Here is a 21,188-nt window from a genome sequence, read left to right on the forward strand (position 1 = left end):
GTCAAACAATGAGCTGAAATTCGCTGTAAATGCTCTGTAAATAATTCTCTGTAGATTCATCACCATGAGTGACCCCTTTCATGTTGTTTTGACAATTTTTTCATTTGACACATTGTCATTATAAAGATATAGATTATAGCCACTTAAAGGTTAGACCTATTCTTAGGTTAAGGATGTGAGAACGGTTAGGCATATGTTTAAGATGTTTAGATTTAGGGCCTAGAGAATTCATTATATCAGTGAGGTTTTTGTGTGTGTGTGTGTGTGTGTGTGTGTGTGTGTGTGTGTATCTGTGTGTTTCACCTGGCATCCCAGAGCTGCTCTGAGGAATCCCAGGACACTGGGCGAGGTAGGAGCCGCTCCAGTTATAATCATCCTCAACCTTCCTCCCAGGCTGGCCTGTACAAAAGGGAAACATATTATTAGTATAAAAACATGTCCAGGAATATATTGATGTTGACATTGAATTTGAAAGATTGGGGTTTAGAGGCATGATGACAGTTATTGGGCTCATTTGTTAGGGAAATCTAAACAGACCACATCCACCCAGTCTGGATGAAACATATTAGCTGAGTTTAGTTCAGCCATGAATGTAATTTTTTTTTTAAGTATATTTTTTGGGCTTTTTATGCCTTTATTTGATAGTATAGTGGAGAGAGACAGGAAACGGGGAGGCAGAGAGAGGGGGAATGACATGCAGCAAAAGGCCGTCCGATGTGGGATTCGAACCGGGGCCAACTGCAGCGAGGACTGTAGCCTCTACACATGGGGCGCCTGCTTAGACCACTACGCTACACGACGCCCCGCCATGAATGTAATTTTAAAGAATAAATGCATAATGATCACTTGGAAGATTATCCAACAGTTTTTAACGCAACATTGAAACACACTAGAGGGTAAATACAGGCGACTGTGATAGCTACTTGTCTTTTACACCCACTTGTTTGTGATGGATTTTAAAGAATGGGTGAAAATCAGATTATAAAAATACCTTTCACAGCTCAAAAACCATATAGTGAATGTAAACTGTATGGCTCTGACCTCAGCTGGGATCTACGTCAACTAGACTGTTCCAGGCATGAAGTTATTTTCTGAAATGCACTGAACAAACAGAAGCGTATGATGTCATTATGCTGTTGCAGGATAGCAGCAGTTAATGTAATAGATGTCCACAGTAGCACATGTGGACATCCCACTTAGGCAGCTGGAGCTCAGGAGGTAGAGCAGGTCGTTCATTTTCGAAGTGTCCTTGGGCAAGACACTAAACCCCAAATTGCCCCTGATGTATCACTGGTGGAGTGCGTATCATCTAGGTGTGTATGATAGAAACCTGCATATGCATAGTAAAAGTGCTGTATGAATGTGTGAGTGAATGGGTGAATGTGGCTTGAAGTGTAAAGCGCTTTATACTAGATGTAGAAGTACTATATAAGTGCATGAGGTAGACGCCCCACATTTGGTTCAGGGAGAGGAGACACTATTTACCTGAATCTTACTGAAGAAGATTTTGTCCCAGATGCTGTCACTGCGAATGATCCCGCTGCTGACTTCAGCACCTTTTCTCTTAGCAGCAAAGTTGAGCAGCCAACGCTTCAATGGGCTGTTAGCCTGGCTGAAGATCTGTGGTTGAGACAAAGAAAAAAAACACCAATGTTTTGGTTGGGATTGGCTGGCGCCTGTCCCTTCTCCCTCCAGCTGTGGAAAACATGTAAATTTATTCATGCAAATTGTCCTGAAATTACCAGGAAGTAGGCAAAACCAAACTGATTCCTTCTTTTACATTATTCTCCGTAACCCTCTTTAAGTTTATTACACAATATCTGTTTCTCAAGTCATTGTTGAAAATCAAGACTTCATCCCATGGATGGCAAGGATGTTTGTATGACTCAAAGGTAGCGCTAAACTATTTCTTTGTATTTTCAAACCACAAATCCCTGTGTGAGTCAGTCACTTTCCAGGACAGTGCAAATTTTCACAGATGTTCTGATTTCTGGAGAAAATCTCAATGAACTGAACAAGCTAATGTGATTGTTCTCTTAAGAGTCCTGTCTGTATCTGTTCAGTTTCAACTCACCTTGTCGTACATGCGGTTGAGTAGTCGAGGCACCACAGGGAAAATGGTAGGCCGTAGGGCCTTCATGTCATCTGGGAGGAGACGGATGTCGCCCTGATAGAAGCCGATCCGCCCTCCATGGCAGTAAACCACAGACTGCAGAGACACATAACACAAATAGTGACATTAAAGCTATTAGCTATATTGTATATTTTACACAGAAAATCCCAACACAGTTTTTTTTTTAGATATGTGGTGATAAAATTTACATAACAGCCAACAATTGATGGAAATGAATGGTGAACTTTATTTATAACACTTTTTAAAACAGTAGTCAAAGTGCAAGAAAATAGATCTTTATATTCATAAAATTCTGCACATAATCTTGTGGATGAAGTGCCGAGTGACTTCTCTCTACTAATTGTGCTACACAGGATAAGAGATCCATTATGAATGGGTAAATGACTGATAAACTTACAGGCACTTGTTGGTCACTCATGTGAAAGACCAGTTAATATATCTGTCATTGTATTTGTGGTAAAGGGTCAGGGTTCTCATTCCCAACCTCTCAAGTACCAATGTCCTTTTGCAAAAAGAGGAACCTTACTGTCATGTTTGAATGATCATTGATGCATTAGAAAATGCTCATTCAGTGGTTGTTAGTGTGTGGAAGACATTCATTGTTACCATCAGTGATGGGGGAATTACTGAGTAGAGGTACCAGTATAAAATGTATACATTCTCCTTTACAAATAAAAGTAAAGAACCCAAAGTAAACAGCTGAGCAGTCAAGATGGAGCTATTTGTGAAAATTATTGATGGAATTGCATGAAAATCATCAATAATAAACACACACCACACTGTAGTAGATGACTAAATATTGTACAATATAGTGGACTGTTCACATGCACAAAGCAGAGTGTCAGTGGAGAGTCCCCAGAACAACAGTGTGAAACTCCCTTTTTATACCAATAGAAGAGAACAAAGAAACCCTGTCTGGTTTGTCTGATAGTAACCAGTGACAGATTTAAAATCAATATCAGGAAGCACTCAGTCCCACATATATCAGACCTATGGAACACGTTCATGCCTGAAAGAACACACTAAGATTTACCACAAAATACTCAAACATACAGGAATATTATTCATACTATAAAAGATATAAGCTCATAATAGAACAAACACATTCCTCCATATTCTATAGAATGCTTTCGTCGCATGGATATAGAAATTACAACTAACAGCATAACATTACACAGTAGTCACACAGCACAACTATATCATACTGCTATGCCATGTTCATACACTGTTGCTCATAAAGTTGGAATAAAATATTTTTTTCCTTTTTCCATGAAATGATTGTGACAATGTGATTTACTTCATTTCACCTGGGTAATTGGGACACATAATGTAATCATTGCACCTGGTCAAAAGTGATTACTGATGCATTTAAATAGGAATAAACAGAGAATTGATTGGAAAACAAAATTATTCCAACTTTATGGGCGACAGTATATATCATATGTAAAGAACAATTATGTAAGGATGTTATGAAAGGATGTTTTCATTGTCTTATCCAAAATATTTTCACAGTTCCTAACCTTGGGGTCAGGCCCCTGTCAGTGGTTCACAAAGTAAATTTGTGGGGTCGCGAGATGATTAATGGAAGATAAGAGTTGTAAAAAGTAAAAGCAGAAGCAGCAGAAGAAGTGTTGTTGCACTCCTTCTGTGTGGCGGTGCTGATTACATTTGAACAATTCTGACTCAAATCAAGAAATTACACATCAGAAAAGTGAGAAAACTGAAGTGCAGTTTGCAAATTTTTCTGCTGTTGCAGATTGTAGTACAAACTAACAGAGGATATTTTAAATGAGATGTATATTCAGTTTGTGTTATGTTCACACGCCTTGCGGATTGCGACACTTCCATGGACTGGCCGAGGATTAACCAAGCACACATCCTTTGTTATCAAGTGGCTGTGAAAAAAAACTGCATTATGTGTCCCACTTCCTGTTTCTGAGGCCATCTGAGGACACAGCGTAACAGAGGGTCCACCCTCTTTTTTCCCTATGATAGAGCCACCACTGGTGTTAGATATGGAGTGTGGTGTATTTGTGTGCATGTGTGAGAGTCTTGAACTTGTTTCTATTGTGTGACCTGATGAGCTGACTTGTAGGGAAGTTAGGTGATTTCCTGTGTCTGAGTCTCACGTTGCTAAAAACACTGCTATGCAGGCAAACAAACCAGGCTGGTTCAGCCTGATACAACACGACTAGCCACACACACACAAGTGAAGAACCACAAACACACACACACACACACACACACAACAAAATACACTATTACTGATCCACTTAATGGAATAATGATACCTAGTATTAAAAACGCTCAGCAAGGCTAAAGGTCATCTAAATCCAGTCTCACTACATCTTGTCTGAGCTGTTTAATGTTTGATGTCAAGTTTTGTGACTGATCCTGAATAAGTTATGACAAGTGGTGTGAGCAAAACCCACAGCCTTGACTGACAGACTTTATATTCCCAGATTCTAAGTAAAAACAACCTCCTCTTGCCTTCAGTTAGTCTGTGTGAGGTCTGGAGGCTAACTGCTCAATTTGCTGTCAATATTTAGTCAAAAAACTTGAGTGGAAACTACTGGAAGAAAAACCAACACAAAATCTGATGCAACCTTCACTATTTATGTCTTTGTTTGATCTGCATTAAATGTTTAAAAGTTTCCTTCTATCTCTGAGAAACAATTGACCTTGCCCAGGCAGACGGATGGGGGAAATCCTCCAACGCAGTGTTTAATTTGGACATACAGTGATGAATGTTGTGTCTGTCAGTGTGTTTATATGCAAGTAACCTGTAGTTATCTGATTTCCTACACATTGGCAATTGGAGTGAAGGGGCTTCAGAGAAACCTCGTTAACACAGCTACACTTCTGGAAGATAAACCTGATTTCTCTGTTTCAAGTAAATACTTACATGGGTTTCTGGTTGGACTTTTCCCGGAAAATATGTGAATGGCAGGGGATTCAGAGAGGGAAAGTATCCCTGTAGTGTTCATTTCGTAGGCAGCATAATTAAAGCCAAACTGACTAAAACTGAAACTGATGAATCACGTTTTTTTCCATAGTTGAACAGTAGACCCTTTGCAAGATTTGGGCACTGTAAAATGGTGAATGATCTACCTACAGTCCAAATGTTCCAACAAACCAGTTTGGTTCTAAAATATGTTAGAAGAGAAATCTGTTGGTGACCAGCTGCATGTAAACAAAGGCTTTTACAGTAAACGCTGCTGATCTCTGAGCTGCTTGTAAACATGCCCTCTGATTTCCTGCCTTAACCTGAGTTCTTGCAATAACACTTTGTGCATATAGATTGAAAGTTCTCAGACATCTGCATATGTGCTTGTGTGTGCACGTGCTTCAGCAGGGGAAATGATGTAAGATGCACACCACTGACTGTAAAATGCAGACATGGAATTTATCCTCAGAGTTGGAAAGCAAAACTAAAAAAAAAAAAAAGGAGAAGATAATTTGGGGAGAAAGAGTCTCTCTCCATCTCTTCTTCCTTTCCCATACATTACAGTTCATACGAGGACATACAAACATACAAGTTCAAATTAGTGCCCACCTTCCTTCATCTTCCCCTGCTACCATCATAACAGCTTGAAAATCATAAACATACTGTAACTATCTCGTTGTTGTGATTACAGATCTCAGTTCAAGCCACTTACCTCGATGAGCCTCTCAAACATGTGGGCCAGTGGCAGGAAGGAAATGAGGCAATCATCTTGGTTGGGGAAAATGACTTTCTGCAGGAGACAATAGAAGGGAATCAGATGGCCCTGAAAATATTTTTGCAACACAGCAATTTAATGAAAAATAGAAGTTTCATGGAAAAGAATGTTAAAAAATAAAACCAGACTGATGAATCACAAAGTCAGACCTTGACATTAAATCATCCCAAAACCTGGGTGACATCTGGGGGTGGTGGTGGGGGGGTGGGGGGTGTGATGTTATGAAAGATGTCCTGAGCCAAGGACAAAAGAAGAGAAGGTCACTTACATCTGTTACTTTGAGGAAGCCTGAGAAATCAGCTACCACGTTCCCATGGGTAAGCATGACTCCCTTTGGGTTTCCTGTGTAAGCAGACAGAAAAGACAAACACACCAACATCACAGAAGTGAAACTCCCGTCACCTACCAGAGGATCCAACAGTCATCAAATGAACAGGCAAAAGGAATCCAGGCCTGGAAAGACATGTCTCTGCAGAATTTCCTCTGAATTGTTCTCACAATGTCTTTGAACAGAGGAATAACTTATGCACTCATGGACCACAGCAAGTGCCATCTGAACACACACACATACATGCTGTATGTCTGAAACTAATTTTTAAAATATAGCACTATCCAATCTATTATTTACAAAATTCAGCTGCAATCACTCATTTAATCATGTGAGAAATTAAGATTTGGGAATATTATGTCTATATTATGTATTTTCTCTGGTTACTTTGCCTCTAGAAACTATAAATACACGGTTGAATAAATATTTTACTCAAATTACCAGACTAAAGCCACGTGCCACTATCATTTCAAGTGGAAAATTAGGAGTCTATGATGTCACACTTTAAAATGGTTGTGGCAATTCCTATAAGAGACTAAAATTACCATTTCTCTTCTCAGTTTCTGTAAAGTCATTTGATCCATCGATCACACACACACTGGTTTGTGTGAAGCAATGTCTCTTGAATAAAATGCGTTCCTCTTTCTAAACACACCATCTGTCTCACACAGCTGTGAGCAATGTTTTAGATTCAGAGCCGAATAGTGTGTGGTTGTTGCAACAGACACGGAGGGAATTCATAGGAAATGCAGAGCGATTTGAGGAAACGAGGCAGCAAATCTCCCTCGATGCCAGCAGGTGGCAGTGTTTTCAGCACACCAGTGAACACTGAATGCGCTGAGCTGCATCTGCTGTCACTTGTAAACTGACACCAGTGTGTCCTCACTTGACCTGGCCTTGGTTCCCTTGTCGGTTGGTTTCAGAGGCTGTTGTTGCTGTGGGATAAGAAAAAAAAAAAAAAAGAAAGCAGCAATGCTTCCTTACTTTGATGAATGTGCCGCTCTCTGGCATGTCAGAACACGCCGGTGGAATATATTTATATAATGAGAGGAAGGAGAGGGAAAATCATCCTCTTGCTATTAGGTAACTCTGCTGTTGTGTTGTAACTAGATTTATTTACGGTAAATACTAATCTTCCTGTCGCTCATTAAAGTGGAAGAGGAGTATTTGATTATTAATTAATTAATTATTTATTATTTTTAGATCCGAAAATCCTCACATTTCTGGGAATTATGGAGGAGCAGCCCTGTAGTAAATGTGAATTACAATGTGTCATACTTTTGTCTTCTGTTTTCCTTAGCAAAATACATTCAAATGCATTACACAGAAATTACCATATACTGATTGTCAAACCAATTTTCATGTCAAAAAAACATCATTATTAGAAATTTCCTGCAAACTACTACTGAATGATTTATCTTGTATATGCTATTTTTGTGCACAGTATACTTTAAATACTTTAAACCACTTGATTATCATAATCGTTAATTACAGGTTTAATTTATAGTGCCTGACAACATCATGAGTGCTTTTATTTTCAGCATGGGTGATCCCAGTTTACAGTGGCACACTGCCTAAATCTCGCAGTGTTAGTGACATGCTGTATCCACTGAGTCACACAGGATCAACATCCAGAAAGCAAAGGGCAGGTGACTGAATTTGCAGCCAACGCATTGTGCTTTCAGTGAAATAGACAAGCCAAGCCAGCAGAGTGTGCAGACTTTGACTTCTTAACTCCTCCTAAGAATCAAATATGTGTGATGCATCTGATCAACTTCAACTGGGCTGAACAGGAATTTTGCAGAACAGTTTATGAACAGGTGTGTCCTGGGCAGGCTGTCCTGTCTGACCTGTTAACTAATAATGCAGAACAAGCATTATTTAATCAATCAAAACCTGTGCGTGACTTCATTGGTAATTTGATTTAGTTGAATTCACAATGACCTGTCCACATGTTTGATCTGCAGTTAACAATTGTATCATAATTTGCCCTGTAAAATCATAAACAACAGTGAGTACAATGAATAGAAGGATCAAAGTCAGGTGATAAGTCAAAGAGCACATAACAGTTTGACAAGAAGTAAAAGGAGCAGTTTCTGGTAAGTGCAATTATCCCATTGCTAACACAGCAGGTGTAGATATGGTGCGGTATGGTGCAGTATGGGAAATATTTTGCATGGGGAAACACACAAATCCCTACAGAGAGGCAAATTAACAGAAGCAAAAAGTAACTATTTTCATCTATATTTAGCATCTTTATATACCAAACCCAATACTATGTATTAATATTTAGTCTATCATGCCTTCTCTTTTCTTATCTCTCATTAAAATATGAACATGTATGATTGGCTCTGCTGTTAACAGCCTGTAAAATGACAGATAGTCAAAACTTAACAGTAGCTAATAGGAATAAATTGATAGGCTACTGATAGCATTGTTAGCCACTTAGCTGCGCCACACATGTTCCTATTTGTGAATTTATTGGCACCAAACACAAATGAAGCATGTTATCCACGTAATTTATACAATTAATACCTGTGGTTCCACTGGTGAAACACACAATAGACAGGTCGTCCGGTGCTGGTGGCTGCGGAGAAAAAAATAATACTAGTCAGAAGACGTTCGACACAATCATAAGATAAACTTCTATTTGTATCTTTTCCAAGTGCAAGCTGCGCCAACACGTGTCATTACAGGGTAAAGAATGTTGGATGTTTGTAAATGTTGAGCAACATTCACACTGCTTGGCTCTGTCCCCTTTCTTTGTCATCACAGCACTATTTCATCAAAGTGCTTTCAATGTATGTCCTATCCAAGAGGGATCTCTCTCTGATTTTCAGAGAAAGAGATTCACTCTGCCAGCTAAGCTTAGCTGGCTAATATCCAGTAGCCGCAGGGTTGGGCCTGAATTGTCAGTGTTCAGTCTAGTTTAATCTGTAAAACCAGGCAAAATATGAATAAAGCCATGTGAAGATACTTGTCTTTTTTATTTTGGACTGAAAAGCAAATATAAAGCTTTCAGCAACACTGTTGTCTTGCTCATTTATAAAGTCTCAGATTATTACATTAATCCCTTGTCCGGCTTTAGACAAGTTCAGTGACGTAGTCAGCAGGCGTAGTGTTTATCATGTTCACTATCTTTGTTTAGCGTGCTATTATACTAACATTTCCTAATTAGTATTTTTAAAAAAGTATGATTCATCGTCTGCGAAACACTCGTAATATCTGTTCAAAATGTAATCAATCCAATAGTTGTTGAGATATTTCAGACTGGACCAAAGTGGTGGAGCGACTGAGAGACCGACATTGTTAGCGTGTCTAAAAATGTTGTTCCCTATGTATAGTGGAATTGTGATTTAGTACTTACTATAGGTTTTCTGTAGTGCTCTCTGCCCAGAGCCTGTGAGAAAAAACAAGATGAAAATAATTTTTACTAAAGGACTTCACACTTGACATGCATAAATGACATTAAAACAACACTGTCTGGTGTAATTTAAGGGTTATTTCTCCTGATTCCTTGAACGTGAGAAACTTTTCTAAATAAAGGATAGCAACATGTGGGTCAGTGTTGATGGGGGCGTGTTTGATTTGTCATCATTTGGTTACTGAATGCCAAGCATTTACATGTGTCAGTGTAGATCAAGTTCAGCAGCATTTACAATAACTCATTCTTTTCATTTAAGGAGGTGTTTGTTAACTGGGTGTCTATCACACTGGCGCAGTTACACAACGGTTGGTCATCAGAGAAAAATGAACATGTGACGGCCAGCTACTTTCCTGTAATTGTCTTTGCTTTCCACAACTCATTGGAACATCCTCACTGTGCTATAAATGCCTTGTATATTTTATTCAAGCACACCACAACTTTTTTTGATCTTTGTATTTTTCACCTTTTGGATATAAGATGTCATCACTTCATCATTTTATCCTATTTAACATTTGTGTTAAATTGTGTCATAACTAGCGTATGAATTTGTGAATTGTGGCCAAAAACCATGTTTTGTGAGGTCACACCGACCTTGACTTTTGACTTATGACTACCTAATAAGTTCATCCTTGAAATGTGCATCTATCTCAAAAAGCCCCAGCTATGACCTGCTGGACCAGTTTCATGTGTCTGTTTGTTGTGGTGATTGAGCTAATGGGGCATTAACATTTACCGTTATAAAAAGAGCAGTGAAATTACTGTAAATGAGACGGACATAGAGGTCTATTTTAATGCAATACGCGCTGTCTGTGTGGGATTTTGCGATTGTGAAATGCCACATGTGTCAGATTCTGCAGAGCTAGAGGCAAGTACAGACAGATCTCACCAAACATGGCTAAGAAGCGACGCAATGTTTTGATAGTGTGTTGACCAGATCTAAACATCACTTTGTTATGACTGGATGTTAAAAAAATTCAACTTGTGCAAAGGTGAAGTTTCCTGACTGTTGGCACCTATAAAAAAGTATGTTATCCCTGCAGCCATTACTGCTGACACAGACATTTGGATGAATCAACAATCACTCTTCATGACATGACATATTTTTTGAATTACAGTGAATATCAGGATTATTCTTGATTGACGACCACACAGTAGAAAATATAATATAATAATTCAAACCTCTTTAAGTGTGCGTATACATTTATTTTGATATAGTTTGCATGATCTGCACCGAGCCAATTCTCCCACTAGACCCGTTTTAGCTTTACAGAGTTTCCTCTTTTCCAACGTGTCACACCTCGACTTCCTGTATGGCCTGCACATGGACGCTGCAGTCCTTGCCGCGCTCCATGAGGGCAGAGTCGAAGGCATCCATCAGGATGATTCTTTGCAGGCCTGGAGTCTCCTTCCGCTCAACGTTGTCCAGCAGCACCTCAGCTTTCTCTACTTTGTCGCAGATGACCGTGGAGATGTCAGCTGAAATGACACAAGCACACAAGAGCACACGCACCCTTTGTGTGATTATCAGCAGAATAAAAAACTAAAATAAAACAATCCAAAAAAAAAGAAAAGAAAAGGAAGACCCAAATGTGGGTAGGGAGTTCAGTTGAAATCTGATCAGATTTTTTGGTAGTTCTATCTTTAGTTCAGAAATAAAGCAGTTACGTTCAGTTCAGTACAAAACCTATATAAGCACAAGGTTAACAGCTCAGCAGTCACCCATTTGCAGCAGAGTTCTCACATTATGGTTGTCTCTCTGGCTTTTGCAGTCTTTAAATAAAAGTTTAGCCAGGAAGTATCTTACTGAAGTTTGTTCACCAGATACTAGAGAAAGAAAAAACAACCAAGAGAAGACAATTTGTTTCTACAAGCAGATAAACGTTGGCTGACGATGACAGTTGTCTCAGCAGTCAGGATAAAAAAAGAACTGACTCATGGGAGAAACATTAACAACCACATGTGTACCAGCGCAGCTGTATGTCCCACACATAACTAAATCCCTACATCTAGAGATTATATTACACATGAACACTGTTGTGTGATTAACATGTGTTGTTAAAGTGAAGATGACGCTTTCGGATGCTGATCATTTTCCAATAGATCACACGGACTGACATTTCAGTAATGTCAGCATCATCGGTACAGCCTTCATAGGCTAAACTGTTTTTGTGAAGATCAACAAATATTGACGAATTATTCTTCTTCTTATCTAAAAGTTAGTGGAACTAGCTTTCAGCAGTCAGTCACACTGATGCTGTTTCAAAACCAAGACACATACTGAATCTTCAGTAAGTAAAGACCCTTAAATGTCTCATGAAATCATGACTTCACTCTATTAAATAAAGTTATTTAGTTGCAGGCTTCATGGATCTGTTCTTACCAGTATTAATGATGAACCGTATGGCGTCTGGGCCCAGAGTGTCATAAAGGGGAACCACCACCATGGAGTAGGTGTAGCAAGCTAGTTCTGAGATGATCCACTGTAATCACACACAAGTCAGGGGTCAAAGGTCAGTGGTTAGAGTTCATTCATCCAGTGAAAATCCGGCCACATCCTTTTACTCTTTCCAAGCCAATACATTTTAATTTCTATGTATATATTTTTCAAGAGGGCAAAGGCGAATCTGTTTAAATAAGAGAGCAATGTGTACTGTTTTTGAGTGTGTGTGTGTGTGTTTATGTTTACATCAGTGGCCTGTATGAACGAAACCATCTGTAAAATGGTTTACCTTGCCTGAGCCAAATGATGTCTGATACAGACAAGAAGAATGTTAGATTCAGAAGAGACAAACTGAGCAAAAAAAAAAAGAGTGACTGTCACCTCTGGCCGGTTCTGGGAAAACACTCCTATGAACTGGTTGGGGTTGGGCTGGCAGCCTTGGTGCAGCAATCCTGAACCCAGATGCTCGGCCCGGGCTGTCACCTATGGAGTGAGAAGATGGGACAGCAGCTGATTGGATAAGGTGGAACAATACCAAACAAATACTGAGCTAGTTTTCCAGCTAAAGAAAATATTTCATGTGATATTAAAAACTCAGTTTCTTGGGAAATAAACAGTAGAGGGCAGAAATTCTTCTCAGCGTTCGGTGTTTACTAATTTAGGCAAATAACATAACCTCAGTAATAGTTTGAAAGAAAAGGGAAATCCATGGTTGTCATAGTCTGGATTATACGTGCTTAAGTTGTAAAAAACAATAATATTCAAAGGTCATCTGCCACATTTTAAGCCCATTTTGGAAACATCCACAGTTGCATCTCTCGAGAAATGACTCTCCATTATGTAAACTGTTAAATTACTAAACTCTCATTTCTCAAGTTACCATGATTATGAAACACATCAAAGAAAACAGGTTTATTTTATTTTTGCTTAGACAGCAAGGAAGTTGCATAATGACTTTCTTTCGCAAAGTGTTGCACATTATTTTCCACCCTGGGATGAGAGTAAACGGTGCATTGTTTATATTACAGAAAGATATGGCTTCTCACTGAATGAGACTGTTAGCAAGTCCAGACTTATCTGGCTTTCCTGAGAAAAAAGAAAAGAAGAAGAAAAGGACAATCATCCTCCCACAGTTCTCTTGTAAAAAACATGATGTCACTGATAAAATTGTTGAAGGTGGCATAATTCCCTTCTTATACAGCCCTTGAGCTTTGTTCTACAGTAAATTGCTACATCACTTGTCTTAATAAAATTCCCTGCCTACCCAAAACCACCACTCCCATGAGTCTCCAAAACATGTCAGGTTGTCTCCTGAATTGATTTATTGGGAACGGAAACTGCTTCATGGGACGTTGGAAGTTTTCCGTTGCTCATGAGCTGCCAGAGATGACTTCAGTACAATTGTGAAGTTTGCTGGTCAGCGCAGCACTAACAGTGGAAGAGGCCTCCAATCCGTACACTCCACCAAATATTGGAGAAAGAAAAAACTACAGACAGGAGACAATTTGTTTCTAAAAGCAGATAAATGTTGGCTGATGACAACAGTTGCCTCAGCAGTGAGGATAGGAAATTAATTGACGCATGGGAGAAATATTATAAACGACATGTGTGCCAGTGCTGCTGTATGTCCCACACATAACTGAATCCCTGCTGGTGCTACAGCTACAGATTATATTACACATGAACACCGCTGTGTGATTAACATGTGTTGTTAAAGTGAAGATGCTGATCATTTTCCAATAGATCACACGGCTTGTCATTTCAGTAATGTCAGCAGCATCAGTACGGCCTACATAGGCTAAAGTCTTTTGGTGGAGATCAACAAATATTGACGAATTATTCCTCTTTGTTTTAAGAATTTAAGTTTTTCATTAATATTACTGTTTTACATCCATTTTTCAAAAGGATAAAAACTGATTGCAAGTTGTTGTTTACCTCTTCTGTCAATTTATTGGGAAATCATAAAGATTCAAGCTTATACTGAAAGCGTAAAAGATTATCAATGATGTCCTCAGGGATGGGTTTTAGATTGCCTTTATGTAAAACAAACAGAAGGAAGTTTGGTTTTATTCCGGGAGCGATTACACTAAGAAAAGGTTAGTTCCCCTTATGTACAGACCGACAAATGCACTTGTACTTTGACACTGTTTGACATAATGTTCGAGCTATTGTTGGCCAGCCACAGATTGGCCACTCACATTAATCCTTGTGTATTTCAACTCTTCTTAACATTTCCTTTCTTGTCATATTCTGACATATTCTGGTTGCTGGGCAGACTGGGTGCCACAAAGCCTGTGACTGATTGTCCTCTGAAAGGCACTAACCTCTTTGTAGGACATCCATTTGTAAGGCTGGTTAGGGAGCCGCGAGCCTAAGCAAGGTCCATCACCTGTTGGAAGACAGAGTGAGACAAGTGAGAGACAATTTTAATGAGACAAGTTTAAGAACATTGTGAAACTTATGATGGCAGACAAAGCATCATATTTTAAAATAAACATATGACCAAAACTCTGTTAGTAGCCTTGAATTGTAAACATGGTATTTTGTGAGCAAATGGTTGACTTATTATCATTTTATTATTTAGTCACTTTTTAAGCATTCAAATTCTGATAGACAGGACTGGTATAATTATATTTAAAAACAATTTAAAAAGAAGTTCTAAACTATAATGAGTGGACCACTTCAGAGGATGAAGCTCTCTCAGGAGCAGGTGTGGTTGGAGTGCTCTTAAGCAGAAATGCATTATCTCTGCAATGTGAGTCAGTCGCTTAACGTCCCTGCTTAAACTCCCCGGCTGTGAGCCCTGAAGCTGTTACCATTAGCAACGATGACCATCCTCTTGGCAACCAGAGGACTCATTTTACCTCAAGCACCAACAAAACATTGATTAGAGGTTTTATGGTCGAACCACAACATTGTCAGACTGTGTGCTATCTTTGTATTATACATGAAAAAGTACTACAGTGTGTGTGTGTGTGTGTGTGTGGGTGTACAGGTGGGTGTGTGTGTGTGTGTGTGTGTGTGTGTGTAAGCCATCTTTTACTGTGCATCTAGCAGTCTAATAACTTCTGTGTGATGATGAAAGAGTTGGACAGACTGACTGAAAGGCCCTGATAAGTATTTTTGTATTCTTAAATGTTTTCTGTGTAATATACCATGACTCACTTTGCCACTTCTGTATTTTTTATACGTCATATTTTTATAGATAAATTATATTCGTTTATGTTTCTTTCATTTATGTGTCTGAAACATGAAACACTGGAGTTTTGTCCATAAACTAACTTGGTCGGTAAATATTTCAGCACATTGTCATTTTGATCATGGTAAAACAGCGACAACATTGTTTGCAATTATCTCATGGCTGAATGCTGCCATGAGGTTCCGATAGTGCATCTATGCCTAAGACTCGTGGGAGTTGTAGTTGTTACTTACAGCAGTATTTTATAAGTACATCTCCCAAAATCATTATTTTAGATTGGTTAATATAAAATGTAAGTGAGGCATTTGCTGGGCAATAAGTACTGCATTAGACTTAGAATATAAACTCCCTAATAATTAGTTCATATTTACCAACTCAGGGCTCCTCTCATCTGGATTTTGGCAGCTCGACAGTAAAAAGACACTGTCTGGACAGATTTTTTTTGTAAGAAAATCCAGCTGAAAGTAGAAAAGTATGGGGGACACAATATGACTTTGAATAGTGCGGCAAAGGAGCGCGTGTTTGTTTCTATATTTGTGAAAATGTCCATGAATATTGGCATGTGTGTGGTTAATAATGTGCGTACAGCTGTATGTCTGTTTGTGTCGACAAATTTGTATCTCATTATTATGTAGCCTCATAAGTAAATCAATGGGTGAGTCAAGCATGTGCATGAAAATGTATTTTTGTGTGTGTGTGTGTACCTTCAGATGTTATCTTATCAGTTACATTACCCTTTTGATCACATCTGTTTTGTTGATCCTTGATTGCTCTCTTCATGTTTTATCGATTTCATTTTTAGTCTTTGCGATAAGTTTGTTCTATGTTCTACGTTCTGTCTGTCTGTCTGTCTTTGCCAGGACACTTCTGTAAAAGAGGTTTTTAATCTAAGCAATTAACTTTATAACAGTTAACTTTGTTTTAAAATTACCTTCATAAAAACACACTTATATGCTGTCCCGTACATTAACAAATGTAAATTAAACTTATAATATGGGTGGAAAACCCGATTTTGATCTTCTTTTTAGAGTGAAATAAACACTTTGTGTGGAAAGCTGTCCAAGTCTAGAGGAACAGACCCATTTGAATAGTATATATGAGTAGGAGTGGAAACGTCTGTCTGGTTGTGAGCTCACAAGTGAATACTACACAGTGTTTATTCTTCACCCTCAGACAGTATTCTACCCACCAGATATGTGGAGGCCTCTCTGGAAGACCTCGTACATGGTCCTGGCGTCGTCATGGTAATGACTCAGCAGCTTGGAACTGTCGCCCATCATGGACCGGCGACCTCCATCTTCATGCTAATGCAAAGAGAGAGAGAGAGAGGGTGAGTGAGACAAGGAGACAGTGTAACACCATAAACAACATTTTTGCAACATTTTCTCTAAACTCTGGAGGTGTTAGTATCGGAATGAAACAGAAGAATGAAACAAAACTTTAAAAAAAAAGAAGGTCTAATTCATCTGCAACAGGAAGACGGTGTTGAATAGACAGTAGAGGCTGAAAAAAATTGTTTTCCTTGTTCTTTTGTCAGCTCAAAAATACTTAAAAAATGTCAGAGCTTCTGAATTGAACAGAGCTTTGTTTCTTTCCCCTGTGTGCACACTGCTGATGCATTCCGGGTGATTAGAGTTAATTCTCACAAAGACAAAGAAAAGTTCAAGCAAATTTCTTTTTGCAAATGAGTCATTTAGGCCGAAAAGATTAGGGAGCCTTTAGCCTTGCGAGTTATGAAACACTGAAACACTGACTTGAAATCTTGAGTGTCTTTGTGTGTCTCTGCATGCATGTGTGTGCTTGTACTGTAGTTTTTGCCAGCACTTCTCAGATACACATTCATCTCAGTCTGTTAGGCAGTAGCATCGCTAGCTCAAACACATTCATCAAGAAAAGAAACCTGTCATAGCCACAGAAAGCGTTTCAAAGGAGTTTCATGTTGATTACAAATGCTGCCAGCCTCACCAGTTAGTCAGAGGGCACGGGGTTGAGGTGTGAGCGTGAAAAAAAAGCATGCGGTTTGGTTTGGACAGTGGTTAAGGTAAACCAGGACCAGGGTTTATCAGTTTAGTTAAAAGTTTTAATAGTGGCTAACATTCATATATGTCTTTATTACTTCTTTGTTATTATTTATTTATGTATTTATTTATTTATCATTACACTTTTATTAATAATGTAACTTTTGATATAAACTTTTGCGATGCTATTAAGACAAGTAAAATGTACAAAGTGATTCATTATCATTATTATTATTATTATTGTTATTAATATGTGAAAATTATCAATTGAATTTTCTCTGAGGGTAGTACAATGTCCATTCAACACCATTGCTGGCTCAGCATTAGTGAGCTCAGTTGTCACATGTTACCTTGTGTAGTGACCCTACAAGCTCCACCTGTGCTTAGGGCAGCATGTATATAGCCTGAAAGGTAAAACCCAGGACACACACACACGTACGCAAACCACAAACACCCCAAAGCACTCCTGCTCATGAAGCTTATTGCTTCATGCAGTCCATGAAGGTGACCTCAATGAGGGTATCAGCATTTTGCTTCTCTCATCTGGATTTTGGCAGCTTGACAGAAAGAGAGTGCTGCGTGGACAGATTTTAGTGAGTAAATCAAACAAAAACAGGAAAAGTGTGGGGGACAGAAATAAAACAGCAAATAAGACTGCATCTGTAAATCCACGTTTCTCCCCAACTCCATCTATTAATTTATTTGTGTGTGTGTATGTGTCCGTGTGTGTGTGTGTGTGTGTGTGTGTGTGTGTGTGTGTGTGTGTGTGTGCTCCATCTTACCGGCACCTCCTCAGACTGGTGCAGAAGGCTGCAGGGTGGTTTGATGGGGCGGGGTCTGGTGGCCAGCCAGTACGCCAGCACGGCCGTCAGAGCGCCGATGCCCACCAGCGTGGATGTTGGCAGGGAGCGGAAGAACTGGCCGATATCGTCCATCTCCGGTATCCTCAGGCCGCTCATCATCTCCTGGGCCTGCATCTTCTCCATCAGGGTGGAACTCAGCTCTGCAGGAAAGTGGACAGGTTGACTTAAGTCAGTCATCCAGGTATGGCTATCCAAGGGACTGGACAACTGGACTTTTAACCTCTCATCCAAGAGGCTTCTTCAGTTCTGACTGACTGGTGGGGAGACCCAGGTATTTAACCTCTCTGGGGTCAGAACTGAAGAAGCCTCTTGGATAAGAAGAACTTCAGGTATCTGCAATGAAGTCCACTTGCCCTCGATTTAACCCGTCTTGGATTTCAAACAAAACTCTGGTGCTTTTTTTGTGTGCACCTACAGAATCAGCATTGTTTTCAAATTCTTTCAAATGTTTCAGCCACATTAACATTATTATTTATTATTACTTTCTCTCAGGGAGCAAAAAAATCAACAGCTTTTATGCGTCTTGGCAGTCAATATCTAATAAATACCTTATAAGGCTAAATCAGATGTGCCAGGGGGGGTATTTAAATAATGGCTTAGATGTTTGTGATCCAATGCTGTTGAAGAATAGACATGATCTGGAAAATACATGGCAATCATCTGTCCAAGGATTCAATTCTAAATTCATTCATTCATACAGTCTTACAGTTTCCAAAGAAACACTCATTTTCAAAGCAGGCTGTATTTTGGGATTCAAAGACAAAGAGAAAACCAAACAAACAAAACAGACAAAACCACAGTCTGGCACCTGACATTAAACTGCAGCAGTACGCATAAAATCAACCAAAGTCATGTGAACATGTGACAACGGTCTTCAATTTTCTGGTTATAAAAAAGCAGCATCTTTCACTTCCACAGACAATAAACTCACCAAATCTGCCACGAAACTCTCCTCTTCCTCTATTCAATGTTCAATCTTCCAGCAATGTGCTCAATTTCTTAGATGTTAACACCACATCTGGTGCAAAGTATCATGAAAGAATTTATATGTGTAATGGTTTGTGTGCTACCACATGCACATCCTTGCATTAAAGGTGAGGTCATGTTGTTCCCTTACTATTAGAGTCAGTATGTCAGCGTGTGAGCTATCAACATGTTCATCCACACAAGACGAATTCATATCCCACGCTACACTGGCTGGTTACAGCAGGCAGAGGGAGCAAAATGTTGGCTTTTCAATGATTCAGATTACATGACGATTATGGTCAGATATCACAAGTAAACTTCAGCACATGACATCTGACATTTAAGGGCACTGAACAAAACCTGTTGTGCAGGAAGTGGTAAAGAGCCCTCGCTACCACTTCCACATGCAGCTATATGTGAACAGGCCTTCCCATATAAAGACACATATTTAACACACATTCGTAGAAAACTACACCCTCCTACAAATTCCACAGAGTTCTTTTTTGAACATTTTGAGTCTTGTTTGATAAACATGTTTAAAGAACAGATGTGATCTCACTGCTCCTTCACCCAGACCCTGTGACCTTTAACGCACCATTTCAAAAAAAATAGATGAATGAGGGGTCGGTCTTCCCACGCATTCCTGTTCTTACTGTAAAAGCGGCTCAGAATACATGATTTACACTACCCACTGTGGTGGGACTAGAAAGTAGATAAAACACACACATACATGTGATGTATAGTGCTCGTTAAGGCTCAGCCCCCGTCACACACACACACACACACACACACACACACACACACACACACACACACACACACACACACACACACACCGTGAAATGCATAATTCAGCTGAAGGGAACGCTGACTGCAGTGATGACTGAAGGGTGTCTTCCCGCCCCTGAGAAATGAGTCAGAGACAGCACCACCTGACTCAACGGATGGCTTTGGGACAGTGCTGCAGTTCAATGCCAATCAGAATGACTTCCTGTCTGCTCACTTTTTCACACACGCAGACGCACACACTCACATGTACATAGCCACAGACACTGACAGAGTGAGGCTGATAACATATCTGAGGCTGTGGGAAAATTGACTTCCTCATTCATCTGTTATTTTGAGTACACACAGTATTTTCTTCACTACTACTTTACTAAAGGGAATCATATGAGCCTGCAATGTGGGGTGAAAGATGCATGAATTTCAAAACTAACAACAAATGAATGTAATTTATGATGGTGTAAATGGGGTGATGTAAACAAGCTGCTAACAGCCAATAATCAAGAATTACTCAGATCATGAGTCAGACTCTCCTTCCCCCAGAAAACTTTTGCCTGACACCAAAAGTAAAGTCTAATTTTATTCTTGTAAGTATGTAAGTATATAATATATGAAAATGTTAACATTTTATTTATTGAATTAACTAATTAAACATTTTGTCTTTTATCACTTACCTCCCTTCTCCTGATTGGTCAATGCTCATTGCAAACTTATGTCCCTAGATGGTCTGTGAATTGTGCTGATGATAGACCACAAGTTTTACTTTTTGTCATATTGTTCCAAATTGTGTCACCTCGTGGAAATGGAATAAATTACTTTTGCTTCTCCTTTTTTTTTTTTTTTTTTTTTTTTTTTTTTTTTTTTTGTCATTGTGGTAATTTTTCTATGAAACAGGCCTGCTGAATTTGAACCTGACACGTAAATATGTAAATTATGTTTCAAAACCTTCTCTACACTGAGAGTAATAAAATTCTGGTGGGAAATAATGAATCATTTGACCGGCCCTAAAAGTAGTAGTATGCTGAGTTTTAAAAACACTGTAATCAGATTATAAAATATCCATTAAAAGTTAGTTTGGAGTTGCAGAATCCAAACTCCTGTTAGGGAACCCCTAAATTTGGACACAGTGTCCACAGAGACAGGCTGGACAGTCACAGCATAGTTTTTTATCATTAGGCTTCTGCTTATCATGAACAAACATATGCATTACTTCTGTACAGACCTAAAGTTGTGTGCATTGAAAAATTACAAAATGTTATGTTTCATCAAAGTCATCACATACTGTAGCTTCATGGTCTTAAAACTTTT

The 21,188-nt window shown here is 39.1% G+C and overlaps 1 protein-coding gene across 1 annotated transcript in view; it reads right to left on the bottom strand.

The window, feature by feature from the left end:
- Nucleotides 1–21,188, bottom strand: part of acsl6 (acyl-CoA synthetase long chain family member 6) — a 38,308-nt gene that overhangs the window by 6,552 nt on the left and 10,568 nt on the right. The window contains exons 2-14 of the mRNA XM_087174919.1: nucleotides 18,051–18,271; nucleotides 16,440–16,554; nucleotides 14,376–14,440; nucleotides 12,433–12,534; nucleotides 11,992–12,091; nucleotides 10,909–11,087; nucleotides 9,552–9,584; nucleotides 8,720–8,771; nucleotides 6,125–6,198; nucleotides 5,794–5,871; nucleotides 2,075–2,209; nucleotides 1,486–1,620; nucleotides 304–399 (exon numbers count right to left, since the gene is read on the bottom strand). Coding sequence (XP_087031045.1) covers nucleotides 304–399; nucleotides 1,486–1,620; nucleotides 2,075–2,209; nucleotides 5,794–5,871; nucleotides 6,125–6,198; nucleotides 8,720–8,771; nucleotides 9,552–9,584; nucleotides 10,909–11,087; nucleotides 11,992–12,091; nucleotides 12,433–12,534; nucleotides 14,376–14,440; nucleotides 16,440–16,554; nucleotides 18,051–18,271 — 1,385 coding nt within the window. The remainder of the gene's footprint in view (nucleotides 1–303; nucleotides 400–1,485; nucleotides 1,621–2,074; nucleotides 2,210–5,793; nucleotides 5,872–6,124; nucleotides 6,199–8,719; nucleotides 8,772–9,551; nucleotides 9,585–10,908; nucleotides 11,088–11,991; nucleotides 12,092–12,432; nucleotides 12,535–14,375; nucleotides 14,441–16,439; nucleotides 16,555–18,050; nucleotides 18,272–21,188) is intronic.

This window comes from Seriola lalandi, unplaced genomic scaffold, assembly GCF_002814215.2.
Source record: "Seriola lalandi dorsalis isolate HSWRI2012SDOR001 ecotype SW California unplaced genomic scaffold, Sedor1 jcf7180002054396, whole genome shotgun sequence".
NCBI classification, from domain to species: Eukaryota; Metazoa; Chordata; class Actinopteri; order Carangiformes; family Carangidae; genus Seriola; species Seriola lalandi.